Source organism: Pelophylax lessonae (assembly GCF_965119305.1).
Source record: "Pelophylax lessonae genome assembly, chromosome: 11".
Taxonomy (NCBI): domain Eukaryota; kingdom Metazoa; phylum Chordata; class Amphibia; order Anura; family Ranidae; genus Pelophylax; species Pelophylax lessonae.
In genome coordinates this window covers 141,681,423-141,698,421 of record NC_138778.1, presented here as the reverse complement: position 1 = coordinate 141,698,421, position 16,999 = coordinate 141,681,423, and the positions used below count along the sequence as shown (strand labels likewise).

The 16,999-nt window shown below is 43.3% G+C and overlaps 1 protein-coding gene across 2 annotated transcripts in view; it reads right to left on the bottom strand.

Moving 5' to 3' along the window:
• OTOP2 (otopetrin 2) overlaps positions 1–16,999 on the bottom strand; it is a 163,122-nt gene that overhangs the window by 22,757 nt on the left and 123,366 nt on the right. For both annotated transcript variants that reach the window (XM_082272392.1, XM_082272393.1), the window contains exons 3-4: positions 2,538–2,674; positions 30–88 (exon numbers count right to left, since the gene is read on the bottom strand). In XM_082272392.1, coding sequence (XP_082128518.1) covers positions 30–88; positions 2,538–2,674 — 196 coding nt within the window. The remainder of the gene's footprint in view (positions 1–29; positions 89–2,537; positions 2,675–16,999) is intronic.

The window sequence follows — 16,999 nt, the reverse complement described above, 5'->3', positions numbered from 1 at the left end:
AGATATTTCACATCATAGGATAGCTTTACCTGGAAATATTAGTGTGAATCTGAACACAGTGCTTGCTGGACACCCAGAGGAAATACGTCTGAAAGATATCATAGAATGTATATTATAAGACATTTTTACATACATGAAGGATTTTTGGACAAGGTGAAAAATAGTTTAAACAAGAAGACAAAATCTAGATAATGCAAGACAAGGCTAATTGTGGCTTTCCTACAGGAGTTGTAAAGTCAGAAGGAATTTTATCCTAATGCATTCTATGTATTGACCATTTATGGATGGCCTGCCCCAGTATTACATCGGTACTTTCACGTTAAATGCCGGGATTATGGCAGCAGATAGCTGCCATAACCCTGGTATTTTTTTAAACGGTGGGCGGTCCGCTTTAGCATAAGGGTGGTCCCAGCGGCATATTTGCCACGGGATCACCCTTATGGGTGGCGGGAGAGGTGCCCCCCACCCCCTCCCGCCACTTCCCGGTTGTTTTCCCCACTTATCGGACCCGTTGGTAGTGGGGAAAATGATCCGGTTCGCTGTCCCCCACTCCACTCTATGGCACTCCACTTGATGGCCCCCACTCCACTCTATGGCACTCCACTCGATGGCTCCCACTCCACTCTATGGCACTCCACTCGATGGCCCCCACTCTACTCTATGGCACTCCACTCGATGGCCCCCACTCCACTCGATGGCCCCCACTCCACTCTATGGCACTCCACTCGATGGCCCCCACTCCACTCTATGGCACTCCACTCGATGGCCCCCACTCCACTCTATGGCACTCCACTCGATGGCCCCCACTCTACTCTATGGCACTCCACTCGATGGCCCCCACTCCACTCGATGGCCCCCACTCCACTCTATGGCACTCCACTCGATGGCCCCCACTCCACTCTATGGCACTCCACTCGATGGCCCCCACACCACTCTATGGCACTCCACTCGATGGCCCCCACTCCACTCTATGGCCCCCACACCACTCTATGGCACTCCACTCGATGGCCCCCACTCCACTCTATGGCACTCCACTCGGTGGCCCCCACTCCACTCTATGGCACTCCACTCGATGGCCCCCACTCCACTCTATGGCACTCCACTCGATGGCCCCCACTCTACTCTATGGCACTCCACTCGATGGCCCCCACTCCACTCTATGGCACTCCACTCGATTGCCCCCACTCCACTCTATGGCACTCCACTCGATGGCCCCTACTCCACTCTAGGGCCTTGGAGGACTGGAGCAACGTCATACGTCGCTTCCTAGCAACAGATTTAAAGAGCCCATTTTTTGTCATCATGAAAAAAAATGACTTTTTTTCTTTTTTAGTGTAGATGTGAGGTCGATTTGACCCCAGATCTCACTCCCAGGTCCTGTCATGCTTATTCATATTACAAGAGATGTTTATATTCCTTCTAATAGGCAAAAGTGATCAAAATTTTTATTTATTTTTTTTAACTGTGTAAAAATAAAAAATAAAAGAGAAAATAAATAGGGAAAAAAAATAAAAATTAAAGCGCCCCATCCCCGTTAGCTCGCGCGCAGAAGCAAATGCATACGCCCAAAGTCACGCCCACATATGTAAACGGTGTCCAAACTCCACATGTGAGGTATCGCTGCGATCGTTAGATCGAGAGCAATAATTTGAGTTATAGACCTCTTCTGTAACTCTAAACTGGTAACCTGTAAACATTTTTAAAGTGTCATCTATGGGGATTTTTAAGTACCAATGTTTGTCGCCATTCCCAGAGCGTGCGCAATTTTGCAATTTTGAAGCATGACATGTTGGTTATCCATTTACTTGGCGTAACATTATCTTTCACATTATAGAAAAAAACTGGGCTAACTTTACTGTTTTCTTATTTTTTTAATTAAAAAAAGTGATTTTTTTCCAAAAAAATTGCGTTTGTAAGACCGATGCGCAAATATGGCGTGACATGGCGTGACATAAAATATTGCAATGATCTCCATTTTATTCTCTAGGGTCGCTGCTAAAAATATAATCTTTGGGGGTTCTAAGTCATTTTCTAGCAAAAAAAAAAAACTGATTTTAACTTGTAAACAAGTGTCAGAAAAAGGCCCAGATAAGATACCTTATGTGTGCAGCAGCTGCCCTCAGCCCCCCTAATACTTACCTCAGCCCCCTCTCTCTCCAGCGATGTCCAGGAGTGCCTCAACCATCTGGAACTCACTCTCCTGATTGGCTGAGGCATAGCAGTGGCGCCATAGGCTCTGGCTGTTGTCAATCAAACTCAGTTAGCCAATCAGGAGAGAGAGAGGGGGCGGGCCAAACGGCAGCTCTGTGTTTGAATGGATAAACAGAGCAGTGGCTCAGCTCGGGTGCCCCCATAGTAAGCTCCTTGCTGTGGGGTCACTGAACAGGAGGGAGGGGCCAGGAGCTCCATGCAGGGACCCGATGAGGAGGATTCGTGCTGCCCTGTGCAAAACCAACTGCCCAGAGGAGGTAAGTATAACATGTTTGTTATTTAATAGGAAAAAAAACAGACTTTATAAATCACTTTAAGATTTTTACCTGGAGGATGATGAATGCGCTCTGCACCATGGGATGAATAAGTTTGATTGGCGATTCACAATCAATGTAGCTTATGTAATATCCAATCTTAAATACATCTAAAACTAGGCTGCAGATACCAAAAAACACCAGACCACCTGTGAAAAGAGGAGAGTCAATGACCCCAATACATTTTGTTTAATTTGAAAGACATCAATTACATTTTAGCCAATCATTGGGTAGAATGGAGCACATTTAAGCAGAGGACAGGGGTGCTAGCAGCTTGAAAATCATCAGTACACAAATGTTCATTAAATTGTATGTTTATCCAAAGAATACAAATCTGCATGAATATGAATTATTTCTGTCCTGGGACAATGTACAGCCATAGCATGCTGTACCTTTTATTTTATTGGTGATCATCAGGCCACTGGTGTGTGCTGGAAATAACAGTACCCATACACGATCCTGGCACATCCCATGGTTTACTTTGTTTGTTAAAGCTTTATTGACAGGACACAATTGACATTTCAGTAAAGCAGAAGTCCAGCCTAATACTCTTAAATTCTCCCCTACAATCATTAATGTGAGCGGAGTTCAGCCTTATGTGTCACATGGGAGGAATGGGAGGAGCAAATCATAGGTTCCCGCCCAGTGTTCTCTCACCAGTAAGGATGCGTTATACATCCTAATTCATGAGAAAATGAAGAAATAATCCACACAGGACCCAGAGGGAGGGGCACATATACAGTATAGCTGTGCTGGGGGAGGGGCACATATACAGTATAGCTGTGCTGGGGGGGGGCACATATGCAGTATAGCTGTGCTGGAGGGGAGGGGCACATATACAGTATAGCTGTGCTGGAGGGAGGGGCACATATACAGTATAGCTGTGCTGGGGGGAGGGGCACATATACAGTATAGCTGTGCTGGGGGAGGGGCACATATACAGTATAGCTGTGCTGGAGGGAGGGGCACATATACAGTATAGCTGTGCTGGGGGGAGGGGCACATATACAGTATAGCTGTGCTGGAGGGAGGGGCACATATACAGTATAGCTGTGCTGGAGGGAGGGGCACATATACAGTATAGCTGTGCTGGGGGAGGGGCACATATGCAGTATAGCTGTGCTGGGGGAGGGGCACATATACAGTATAGCTGTGCTGGGGGGGGCACATATGCAGTATAGCTGTGCTGGGGGAGGGGCACATATACAGTATAGCTGTGCTGGAGGGGAGGGGCACATATACAGTATAGCTGTGCTGGGGGGAGGGGCACATATACAGTATAGCTGTGCTGGGGGAGGGGCACATATACAGTATAGCTGTGCTGAGGGGAGGGGCACATATACAGTATAGCTGTGCTGGGGGAGGGGCATATATACAGTATAGCTGTGCTGGGGGGAGGGGCACATATACAGTATAGCTGTGCTGGGGGAGGGGCACATATACAGTATAGTTGTGCTGGGGGGAGGGGCACATATACAGTATAGCTGTGCTGGGGGAGGGGCACATATACAGTATAGCTGTGCTGGGGGGAGGGGCACATATACAGTATAGCTGTGCTGGAGGGAGGGGCACATATACAGTATAGCTGTGCTGGAGGGGAGGGGCACATATACAGTATAGCTGTGCTGGAGGGAGGGGCACATATACAGTATAGCTGTGCTGGGGGGAGGGGCACATATACAGTATAGCTGTGCTGGGGGAGGGGCACATATACAGTATAGCTGTGCTGGAGGGAGGGGCACATATACAGTATAGCTGTGCTGGGGGGAGGGGCACATATACAGTATAGCTGTGCTGGAGGGAGGGGCACATATACAGTATAGCTGTGCTGGAGGGAGGGGCACATATACAGTATAGCTGTGCTGGGGGAGGGGCACATATACAGTATAGCTGTGCTGGGGGAGGGGCACATATACAGTATAGCTGTGCTGGAGGGAGGGGCACATATACAGTATAGCTGTGCTGGAGGGGAGGGGCACATATACAGTATAGCTGTGCTGGAGGGAGGGGCACATATACAGTATAGCTGTGCTGGAGGGGAGGGGCACATATACAGTATAGCTGTGCTGGATGGGAGGGGCACATATACAGTATAGCTGTGCTGGAGGGGAGGGGCACATATACAGTATAGCTGTGCTGGAGGGAGGGGCACATATACAGTATAGCTGTGCTGGAGGGGAGGGGCACATATACATTATAGCTGTGCTGGAGGGGAGGGGCACATATACAGTATAGCTGTGCTGGATGGGAGGGGCACATATACAGTATAGCTGTGCTGGGGGGCACATATACAGTATAGCTGTGCTGGGGGGGCACATATACAGTATAGCTGTGCTGGGGGGGGGGGGTACAAATACAGTATAGCTGTGCTGGGGGGGCACAAATACAGTATAGCTGTGCTGGGGGGGCACATATACAGTATAGCTGTGCTGGGGGAGGGGCACATATACAGTATAGCTGTGCTGGGGGAGGGGCACATATGCAGTATAGCTGTGCTGGAGGGGAGGGGCACATATACAGTATAGCTGTGCTGGGGGGGCACAAATACAGTATAATGAAAATGAGAAAATAAACTAGTGCGCTCAGTAATATGCAATAAAATAAACACAATAAAGTGCATATATTCAAAGTGCAGTAGAAAACACTTCAACACATATTGGTGAATAATAAACCAAGTATGACAACACAGTGCTAAAGTAAAGTGTCAGGCATTTGAATCAAACACAATGTGAAAAAATCTAAAAGAGTCCGAAGAATGGTGACAAGTAAATCCTCACTGGTGCATTCCTAATGATAAGAATGTCTCTTAGTGTGGGTCCGCAGATTACAACTTTCCATATATCACCATTAGGGATGAAAAAAAAATGCCTGCTGCAAAAACACACCTGGGCGTTTTTGTAGCTGGCGTTTTTTTTGGGCATTATTTGGGGTCTTTGGAGGCAGGCAAAACATCTGAAATTCTGTATAGGGGTATAAATACACACACACTTATATGTATTTATACACATACACACATATAGGCGTTATAGCAGAGAAGCCATATGCCTGTTAATTATTTCTTTAGCGCAAGCATAGTCTTCTGCTACTTTCACACCTATATATGTGTATGTGTATGTGTATATATACATACATGTGTGTGTGTATATATACCCCTACATAGAAGTTCAGATGTTATGCCTGCCTCCAAAGACGCCCAAAAAGTGCCCAAAAAAACGCCAGCTACAAAAACGCCCAGGTGTGTTTTTGCAGCAGGTGTTTTTTTTGGGGGTCTTTGGAGGCAGACAAAACATCTGAAATTCTGTATAGGGGTATATATACACACACACTTATATGTATTTATACACATACACACATATAGGTGTGATAGGAGAGAAGCCATATGGGTGTTAATTATTTCATTAGCGCAAGTATAGTGTTCTGCTACTTTCACACCTATATATGTGTATGTATATATATACATACATGTGTGTGTGTATATATACCCATACACAGAAGTTCTGATGTTATGCCTGCCTCCAAAGACCCCCAAAAAAATGCCCAAAAAAACGCCTGCTACTAAACCGGCAAGGTGTGAAAATAGCGGAGCCATATCCTTGTTCTATATTAATTCTAATACAAACAAACTTTTTTTTCTGGTTCTGGACATGCTACAGAGCTGAAACTTCACAGGTACACACCTTTTAGACCCCCCAGATACTAAATCCAAAGAAATCTCATTTTTTTTTCAATAATTTTTTCAATAATTGGCTCTCTACCAAAAATGACAATTTTTAAGAACTTTTTTTGTGTGATTAATAGTTCCTGGGGCATGATCCAGAACCCTAGGCACTTTTTAGGGGCATTTATTGGGTTTTAGGGCTTCAAAATGGTGTTTTTTGATTACCGAATTTCGGGTCCCATTGATTTCAATGGGGTTCTGAAATCCAGGCCGAACTTTCGGGAAGTTCGGGTGTTCTGGTGGAACCAAACTTTTCAAAAGTTTGATCATCCCTAATCACCATGTGACCAATAAACTGAGAGTGTGATGGCTCCTTACCGACTCCCCATTGACATGCAGCATATAAAATACAAGCAGTCACTGGAAGGGGTGCACAAACCACAGTATCTTCCCACAATTAATATATCACCATGTGGTATAAATAAGGTTTGCCTCTTACCAAATGGCCATAATCATGAGCTGAATATAATATATTCCACCATTGGACCGCTAAAAATGGACACTCAAGGGGTTGGGTTAAAACTCTCCACACACAAATGGCTCCACTTGGACTCCTTCACACAGGCGGGTGCTGCATCCTCCAGAGTGTATCTCTCAACGCTGAATGGCACTGAATAAAACGCTCCCCATGCGAGAAAGAAAGAGTAGCCAATAGTGCATTATCCCCAGGATCACATTCATTAAGCTAAAATTGGGCACTTACATGAATGAAGACAATCCCAGTTAACGCCTTCTGAGGGGAAACGCATTGGGTGGAAAAGCCGCGCCGTCACATCTCGCGGTCCGCACTGCAGAGTGGCCGCGATCACCTGTACCTGGAATTTATATGCGTTTATTGTCTTCATTCATGTAAGTGCCTTGCATGGGGAGCGTTTTATTCAGTTTATCTCATCTCAGTTTTTATCTCAGTTTTATTCATTAAATGAGATCATAAACATATATAAATACAGTCCAAAAATATAAAGCCAGAAAAAGGTGGAGGAGAAAGTCCTTTGATGCAGATGATGAAAATAAGAGCCCAAAACAGACTGGTGAACAGAATCAGTAGAAAATGCCTTTTCAGTGCTCAGAATTTCCCACCACCAGGCATTTTCTGCCTCTCACCTTATGGCATAGACCCTGCAGGGTCAAACAGCATAATATCATCCACTCTCAGGGAACACAGCTTCCAAAAGGGTCACTACACAAGCCCTGCAAGATCCCTCAGCGAGATGTCACAGCTGGTCAGATATACCAAATCCAGAAAAGCCTCCAGCGATATGTAAAGAGATCAGATAGAATCTAGTGCTCTCTGTTCACTAGAAACTTTTATTTGCACAGTGAACATGAATGCACTCACATAATATCCTGATTACAAAGGTTGTATTGCAGAGCGTGCAGAGTGCTGTGTTACTTCCTGGTGTTTGGAGATGGCCGCGGGTCACATGACATTCCCCCGTACGCGTTACGTCCTTACAATAGGCGGGACTTCGTCAGCGGGGCTAGGGATGCGTCATAGACACGGCTCTTTATGCATCAGCTATGTCTAAGGCCTGCCCACGGCGTTCCCCGTCACCAAGGGAACACTCACTTCCTGTAACAGGAAGTCAACAAGGCAGGCAAGGATGGAAAAGACTCAAATTATATGTCTATATTATCAGATGTTTTAACAGGTTTGACAATCCTATATGGATGATCTAGATAGCAACCAAACGGTCGCTCCAACCTTTTTACATATATACATTTATTACAATCCGGCATATATTACAGATAATTAAATTAAATCACTGTATGTGAATAAATAGTCATGAAAGACCCTGGCCATATCACAAATGGACACCAGGTGGCAGCAAACACTTTATGCACTTAAAAGAATAATAAACATGTATAAATACATAAATTGTGCATTACTCTAAAACATGCTAGTATTCTTAAAATCCCCATAAAAATCACATAACAATACAACAATATATAAAAGAATATATAAAAGAATACACACAAATTAATACGAATGAATATAAGAAAATATAAATACAATTAAAAACCGGAAATACATTTTTTATCTGTCTGAAATAAAAGAATTAAAATCAAAATCAACATTGAGTCCTAATGGTGCTAAAACTTTGGCCTCATAAATCCAAAAGGACTCCCTGCGGCTAAGTTGGCGGATAAAATTACCGCCCCTCCAATGGTGATTGACCTTTTCAATCCCCCAGAATTTTAAACCATTAGGGTTTCTCTGGTGGTGATTCCTAAAGGGCCTGGAAACACTTTGGGTTACCAAACCCTTTCCAATATTATTTACATGTTCTCCGACACGTACATGGAGTGCCCGCGATGTGGCAAATGCGCCACGTGTAAAAACTGTAAGAAGAACATCAAAAGGAGGAAAGATTTTGTCTCTTCAGTCACACAGAAAAACTATAAAATTCAAAATTTAATAACATGTACCACACAGGGAGTGGTTTACATGTTAGAGTGCGAATGCAGCCTACAGTATATTGGGCGTACATCGCGGGCACTCCATGTACGTGTCGAAGAACATGTAAATAATATTCAAAGGGTTTGGTAACCCATAGTGTTTCCAGGCACTTTAGGAATCACCACCAGAGAAACCCTAGTGGTTGAAAATTATGGGGGGATTGAAAAGGTCAATCACCATTGGAGGGGCGGTAATTTTATCCGCCAACTTAACCGCAGGGAGTCCTTTTGGATTTATGAGGAATTCTTTTATATATTGTTGTATTGTTATGTGATTTTTATGGGGATTTTAAGAATACTAGCATGTTAGAGTAATGCACAATTTATGTATTTATACATGTTTATTATTCTTTTAAGTGCATAAAGTGTTTGCTGCCACCTGGTGTCCATTTGTGATATGGCCAGGGTCTTTCATGACTATTTATTCACATATAGTGATTTAATTTAATTATCTGTAATATATGCCGGATTGTAATACATGTATATATGTAAACAGGTTGGAGAGACCGTTTGGTTGCTATCTAGATCGTCCATATAGGATTGTCAAACCTGTTAAAACATCCGATAATATAGAAATATAATTTGAGTCTTTTCCGTCCTTGCCTGCCTTGGGCAGGCCTTAGACATAGCTGATGCATAAAGAGCCGGATCTATGACGCATCCCTATCCCCACTGACAAAGTCCCGCCTATTGTAAGGACGTAACGCGTACGGGGGGAATGTCATGTCCCGCGGCCATCTCCAAACACCAGGAAGTAACACAGCACTCTGCAATACAGCCTTTGCAATCAGGATATTATGTAAATGCATTCATGTTCACTGTGCAAATAAAAGTTTCTAGTGAACAGAGAGCACTAGATCCTATCTGATCTCTCTACATATCGCTGGAGGCTTTTCTGGATTTGGTATATCTGACCAGCTGTGACATCTCGCTGAGGGATCTTGTAGGGCTTGTGTAGTGACCCTTTTGGAAGCTGTGTTCCCTGAGAGTGGATGATATTATGCTGTTTGACCCTGCAGGGTCTATGCCATAAGGTGAAAGGCAGAAAATGCCTGGTGGTGAGAAATTCTGAGCACTGAAAAGGCATTTTCTACTGATTCTGTTCACCAGTCTGTTTTGGGCTCTTATTTTCATCATCTGCATCAAAGGACTTTCTCCTCCACCTTTTTCTGGCTTTTTATTTTTGGACTGTATTTATATGTTTATGATCTCATTTAAATATTATCATCGTATTGGTGGTTGTTATTTTTAGGATTGTGCTGCACTATATTATCTTATGTACACTGGAGGTTTTTTAGGTTGCCCTTGAGTGCCACCTGCTGGTCCTTTTTTCATTTACTTGAAGTTCAGCGCTGAATTTTATTTATTTTACATATGTACAGTATAGCTGTGCTGGGGGGGGGGGGCACATATATAGCTGTGCTGGGGGGGAGGGGCATATATACAGTATAGCTGTGCTGGGCTTTGAATGAAGACTACCATTGGAGAAGGAAGCTGGAAGCGGAGGGGAACTGTCAGTGTAGCTGGAAGTGCTGGGGGGTCTCAACTCACAGTCTACAATGATCATAGTACAGGCAATCACACTAAAAAAGCGACCTTGAAAAGGTACCTGCACTACTTTGATCCAGAGAGTGTAAAGGTGGATCAAAGTTGCAACAAAGTCGCACTCTAAATCGCAATAGTGGAAACGTAGGCTAAAGCTCCATTTACACTAGTGCGACTGATCATGCCACTTTGGGCACACAAAGTCGCATGACAAGTCACAGCCCATTCATTTCAATGGCTCTCGTTCTTATCTATGCGACTTTGGAAATTAGTGACTTTGAAAAGGTAACTGCACTAATTTGATGCAACTTTTGATGCAACTTTGATCCAGAGAGTATAAAGTTGAATCAAATTCACATCAAAGTTGCACTCTAAGTCACAATAGTGGAAACGTAGACTAAGGACCCTTTCACACTTGTGCGACTTGTCCTTTGATTTGGGACTGCAAAGTCGCATAACAAGTCACACTCCATGATTTCCAATGAGTACCGGTCATACCTGCATGACTTCAAGTTGCAACGACTTCAAAGTAGTCCCTGCACTATTTTGGTCCGATTTTGATGCGTTTTGAGGTCCAAAGACATAGGCATTGCTTACAGTCCAGTCATAATTGCAGCCAAAAAATTGAGGTAAAATTGCAGCAAAATAGCATGACTTTTAGGCCACATAAGTGTGAAAAGGGTCTTAAGCTCCGTTTCCACTAGTGCAACTAATTAATAACACCCGTTTCCATCTATGCGACTTTTCACAATCAACGACTTTGAAAAGGTACCTGCACTACTTCGATGCAACTTTGATCCAGAGAGTGTAAAGTTGGATCGCACTCTAAATCGCAATAGTGGAAACATAGACTGAAGCTCCGCTTCCACTAGTGCGACTTATCATGCCACTTTGGACACACAAATTCGCATGACAAGTCACAGTCTATTCATTTCAACGGCACCCGTTTCCCATCTATGCGACTTAGAAAATCAGCAACCTTGAAAAGAAGCCTGCACTACTTTGCTGTGACTATGATCCAGAGAGTGTAAAGCTGGATCAAAGTTGCACTCCAAAGTCGCACTCTAGCCTAGTGGCTATGTTTCCACTAGTGGGACTCTTAAGTTGTGCGTTTTAGAGTGTGACCTTGATCCAACTTTACACTCTCTAGATCATTGTAACTTTATATGAAGTAGTGTTGGGTGAACAGTTCGGCCCAAGCATGAGTACAGACTGAACATTGGCTGTTCACCTGTTCGGCGAATGCCTGAATTGTCAGGGCATTCGACCGTTTGTTCACCCCGCCGAAAGCCCAACAATGCACTGCACACCGCACAGCGCGTTGGAAGCTCTGATTGGTTGAAGCAATGAAGGCTTTGCCCAATCAGGGCACAGAACACTGTCAGAGCCATGATTGGAGAAAGTAGTGATGACTATGCCCAATCATGGCTCATTGCTCATAGACCCACCCCACCCCACACTATAACAGGTTCCTTCCTATTTTGTAGTGTGATATTCGAGTGAAGAGAGATAGAACAGGGCTCTGTTCACTGCTACTAACGAGTTAGTGTGCTATTGTAATTCTATTGTGAGTGTAGTGTGTCAGAGTAGTGTGAATATAGTGATAGTGTAGCGTGAGTGTAGTGCGATCTTTCTTATTTAATTTAGTGTCAGTTTAGTGTGTCAGGGAAGGTTTACTGCAGTATATTGAAGTATGTCAGTGTAGAGTGTCAGGGCAGGTTTACTGCAGTATATTGAAGTTTAGTGTGTCAGGGCAGGTTTACTGCAGTATATTGAAGTTTAGTGTGTCAGGGCAGGTTTACTGCAGTATATTGAAGTATTTCAGTGTAGAGTGTCAGGGCAGGTTTACTGCAGTATATTGAAGTGTTTCAGTTTAGTGTGTCAGGGCACTTTTACTGCAGTATATTGAAGTGTTTCAGTTTAGTGTGTCAGGGCACTTTTACTGCAGTATATTGAAGTGTTTCAGTTTAGTATGTCAGGGCACTTTTACTGCAGTATATTGAAGTGTTTCAGATTAGTGTGTCAGGGCAGGTTTACTGCAGTATATTGAAGTGTTTCAGTTTAGTATGTCAGAGCAGGTTTACTTCAGTATATTGAAGTGTTTCAGTTTAGTATGTCAGAGCAGGTTTACTGCAGTATATTGAAGTGTTTCAGTTTAGTGTGTCAGGGCACTTTTACTGCAGTATATTGAAGTGTTTCAGATTAGTGTGTCAGGGCAGGTTTACTGCAGTATATTGAAGTGTTTCAGTTTAGTATGTCAGAGCAGGTTTACTTCAGTATATTGAAGTGTTTCAGTTTAGTATGTCAGAGCAGGTTTACTGCAGTATATTGAAGTGTTTCAGTTTAGTATGTCAGAGCAGGTTTACTGCAGTATATTGAAGTGTTTCAGTTTAGTATGTCAGAGCAGGTTTACTTCAGTATATTGAAGTGTTTCAGTTTAGTGTGTCAGGGTAGGTTTACTGCAGTATATTGAAGTGTTTCGGTTTAGTATGTCAGGGCAGGTTTACTGCAGTATATTGAAGTGTTTCAGTTAAGTGTGTCAGGGCAGGTTTACTGCAGTATATTGAAGAGTGTCAGGGTAGGTTTACTGCAGTATATTGAAGTGTTTCAGTTTAGTATGTCAGGGCAGGTTTACTGCAGTATATTGAAGTGTTTCAGATTAGTGTGTCAGGGCAGGTTTACTGCAGTATATTGAAGTGTTTCAGTTTAGTGTGTCAGGGCAGGTTTACTGCAGTATATTGAAGTGTTTCAGTTTAGTGTGTCAGGGCAGGTTTACTGCAGTATATTGAAGAGTGTCAGGGTAGGTTTACTGCAGTATATTGAAGTGTTTCAGTTTAGTATGTCAGGGCACTTTTACTGCAGTATATTGAAGTGTTTCAGATTAGTGTGTCAGAGCAGGTTTACTGCAGTATATTGAAGTGTTTCTGTTTAGTGTGTCAGGGCACTTTTACTGCAGTATATTGAAGTGTTTCAGTTTAGTGTGTCAGGGCACTTTTACTGCAGTATATTGAAGTGTTTCACTCGCCTTGGTTCTATTATTGAAGTTGGTGATTGATTGTTCCATCTACTACCTCTAGCGCCGCATATGAACACTTTCTACATTCTCTACAAATTGTCAATTTTGTATTTCGCTGGCAGGTTTTTTTCAGGACTACTCTATTTCCTAGTGCGGATTTACCTCACTACATCTTCTAGTTATTTATATTGAAGTGTGTTAGTGCACTTTTACTGCAGCATATTGAAGTGCGTTAGTGCACTTTTACTGCAGTATATTGAAGTGTGTTATTGCAGTTTTACTGCAATATATTGTAGTGTGTCTGTGTAGTGAGTCCTCAAGTTAAATTGCACCAAACACCACTTTCCACTGAATAAATTGCATCCAAGTACACATTTCCCTGTCTCTGTTACATTTCGGTAATAAGCCCTCTCCCATCATGTCTGGGAGGCCAACAAGGAGAGGCAGATTATCCCATGGCACTGTGAGGAGGCCAGCAGCGTCTGTGTCCACAGGCAAAGTTGGATGTGGTCCATCCTCAGGCAGGGCACCATTTCCTCTGTTTAGTGATGTTGCCCATACTATCCAGCCACAGCATGCAGAGGAGGTGGTGGACTGGCTTACTAATCCCTCATCCTCCTCATTCTTTATCACCCAAGCAGAGACTAGTGTGCAGCCCACCGCAGCCGCCAGAGTGGCTTATTCTGCTTCCTTGTCTACAGCTGTTCCTGCCATAGCCCCAACATCAGGCATGAAGGAGTCAGTTGGATTATTTGAACACAGCGTTAACCACTTGCTTCTTGACGATGCACAGCCATTACTTGATTTTGATGTTAGTTCTAAGGCTAAAGCTGGATACACACTATACGACTTTAGTTGTTTGATTTCCTTTAGATTTACCTTCAACTATGTAGTACAAGAGCCTGTCTGATTGCATACAAATTGAAAGTGTTTAGGTTTGACCTCATATTATATGGTTTTGGTAAATCTAAAGGATATTGTATAGTGTGTATCCAGCTTAAGGAAGGGAGTAACAGAGAGGAGAAAACCCTGATAAACAACAAATTGGCAGCCGCCCAAGAACTTGGGCATGAGCGTACTATAATTTGGCTTTTTCACATAAGGCTTGCTCACTGTGGTGCAAAACTTTGTTATTTCCATCCAAAGTATGCCAGAGAGACACCAAAATTTGTCCAAAAAATCTCTAATTTCGCACTAAACTGTGGCCTCATCATACAGACTGGCTCCCCAAGCCATTTTTTTTAAAAAATAAAGAAAGCTTGCAGGGAACATTTAAATGTCATTGTTTTCCTTTATAAAAGTCATTTTTGGTGCAGCAAATCCTATACGCAGTATAGATGCACCACTTTACAGGCAGACCAAGAGGACCCTCCAGGCACTATTTTTAAAGGAGTTTTTCATTTTTATTATTTCACATTAAGCATCAATAAATCACTGCTCATTTAAAAATTATGTTTTTTACAACTTTTTATTTTTTATTTTTATAACATGTCCCCCAGGGCAGTAACCAGATCCCCTTACCCTTTGTATGCCAAATAACTTGCACATTAGGCTCATGCAAACGGGACATTTTTACAGCTGCTGTTTCTCACTTCAGACATTTTTTTCTGCAGCCAAAAGACTCATGTTGTCCTATGTGTTCATGCACACATAGGCTGTTATCAGCAGTTTTTGGCAGGGGATTTTTCTGGCTGGAAAAACCCCCAGAACTAGTGGGTTTTGAGAGGAATCTTTCAGCTGTAAAAACACTCTAACTCTGATAAAAGCCTTAAAATGCTAAACAAATCCAAAAAACGATGAAAAAAGTGTCTATTCTGCATTTATCAGTGTTTTTGAGCCATAAGCTTTTGTGGGAGTATAGTCAAGCTACAGCTGACAAACGCTAAAAAACTCCTTCCACAGCTACAGCTTTCTACTGGCGTTTTGATAACGCCCAGTGTGCAAGAGGCCTAAGCCTTCAAAATGGGCACTTTTGAAAACGTCACAGGAAGTGACGAAACACGTCAAGGTTGTGGAACGCACGTCAGAACACTCCGCTCGCCACTCTGCTAGGAGGTGTTTGTAAGCGGTTTCTTTGCCTGCAAACTTGGAGTTTGAGTCTTTCTTCGCTCCGATTTTTATGAATATTTGAGGAATAACCTTTTAAAACGATAATACATTATCTGGGGCCTTTCTTTTAACCCCATATCCTGAGGATCGAGATCGGGTAAGGAGGAACCTAACCTGTATCCCACCAGCATCATCCACAAAGGGGATCCCCAATCCGGCCTGAACGGCCTCCAAGCGCTGTAGGTCCTAGTGCTATACAGCACATAGGACCCAACAATTCTGGTAAGTCATTTATTTCTACCACAAGCCACAGGAAAAGAGGAATCCACGTCACGAAAGTCATGAACCTTTATTTATTGAGCACAAAGCACTTTACTGATCACTGTATTAGTGTCACTGGTGACGTCAGTTAGTGTGAGCAGTAGCTAGCGTCAGTCTCAGGTAGGTTTAGGGTACCGGCCATATATTCCCTAATAAAGTTTTAACCCCCTGATCACCCCCAGTTAACCCCTTCACTGCCCTGTCACAGTGTCATTAGTACAGTATACAGATCTTTTTTGTGATCACTGTAACAGGTGACGTCATGTAGCATCAGCGTCAATCCAGGATAGCGTCAGATTGCCCATGACATATTCAATAATAAATATTAACCCTTTGATTGCCAGTCATACACACACACTAAACACCTCCTCTACTAGTATAGTGTCTGAACAGATCAATATTCTTTGATCAGATCAGAACTATACTAGAGTCCTCAATAGTATAGTATAGTATTCAGAAAACTCAGCGATAGCAGGATCAGCCCTGACACCTGCCAGCACCTGCATTTAGCCCCTCTGCTCAGCCCCCAAGAAGTGCAATATCTGTAGATTACTGCCACTTCCGATACACAGCACACAAAGTCAGACCTGATCTATGCTAGCGCTAGCAGTTCAATTTTTTGGCAGTAGTTTAAACAGTCCCTGACAACCAGGTGCTTTTCTACCTGTGAGTCTCACTAGGTACATATTCATTTATTGGCCAAAATGATCAAACAGAGGTACTCTAGTGAGGAGGCCTACACCATGATGAGCACAACAGATGAGAGCGATGGGGAAGCCTCACTGTCAGAATCAGGCTCAGTATTTGAACCTGTAGAGAGCAGCAGCACCCTGACAGATAGCTCTGAGTGGTGGTCCCTGCTAAGGTCAGGCGTACCTGACCCTGTTCCCAGGTTGCTGAGGTGCAACAATTGCATGGTTCTCGTAAGCAGTAGAGTGTCAGTACTAGTGCTGCTCTACCTTCTGGTGAGCTGGCAAGCACCAGCGGGCTAGTACATCCTAGTCAAAGACAAATCAGCCCTGCAGTAAGTGTCGTTCCTGATGCACTTGCAAATCCTTATTGGGAGCCCACTACTTCTGCAGTGCCCGTACTACCCCTATTCACTGGCCAACCCAGAATTCAGGTGGAAACAGCTGATTTTACTCCCCTTTTATGAGCTGTTTTTCTCTGAAGATCTTTACAGATTTATTGTGGACCAAAGCAATTTATATGCCGATCAATTTATCACCGCAAACCCAAATTTCACCCTTGCCAGAGAATTTTCATGGAAGCATATCACTGTTTCCAAATTTTGAACCTTTCTGGGCCTATCCCTCATCATGGGCGTTACTAAAAATAGTGAGTTGCGGTCATATTGGTCCACTG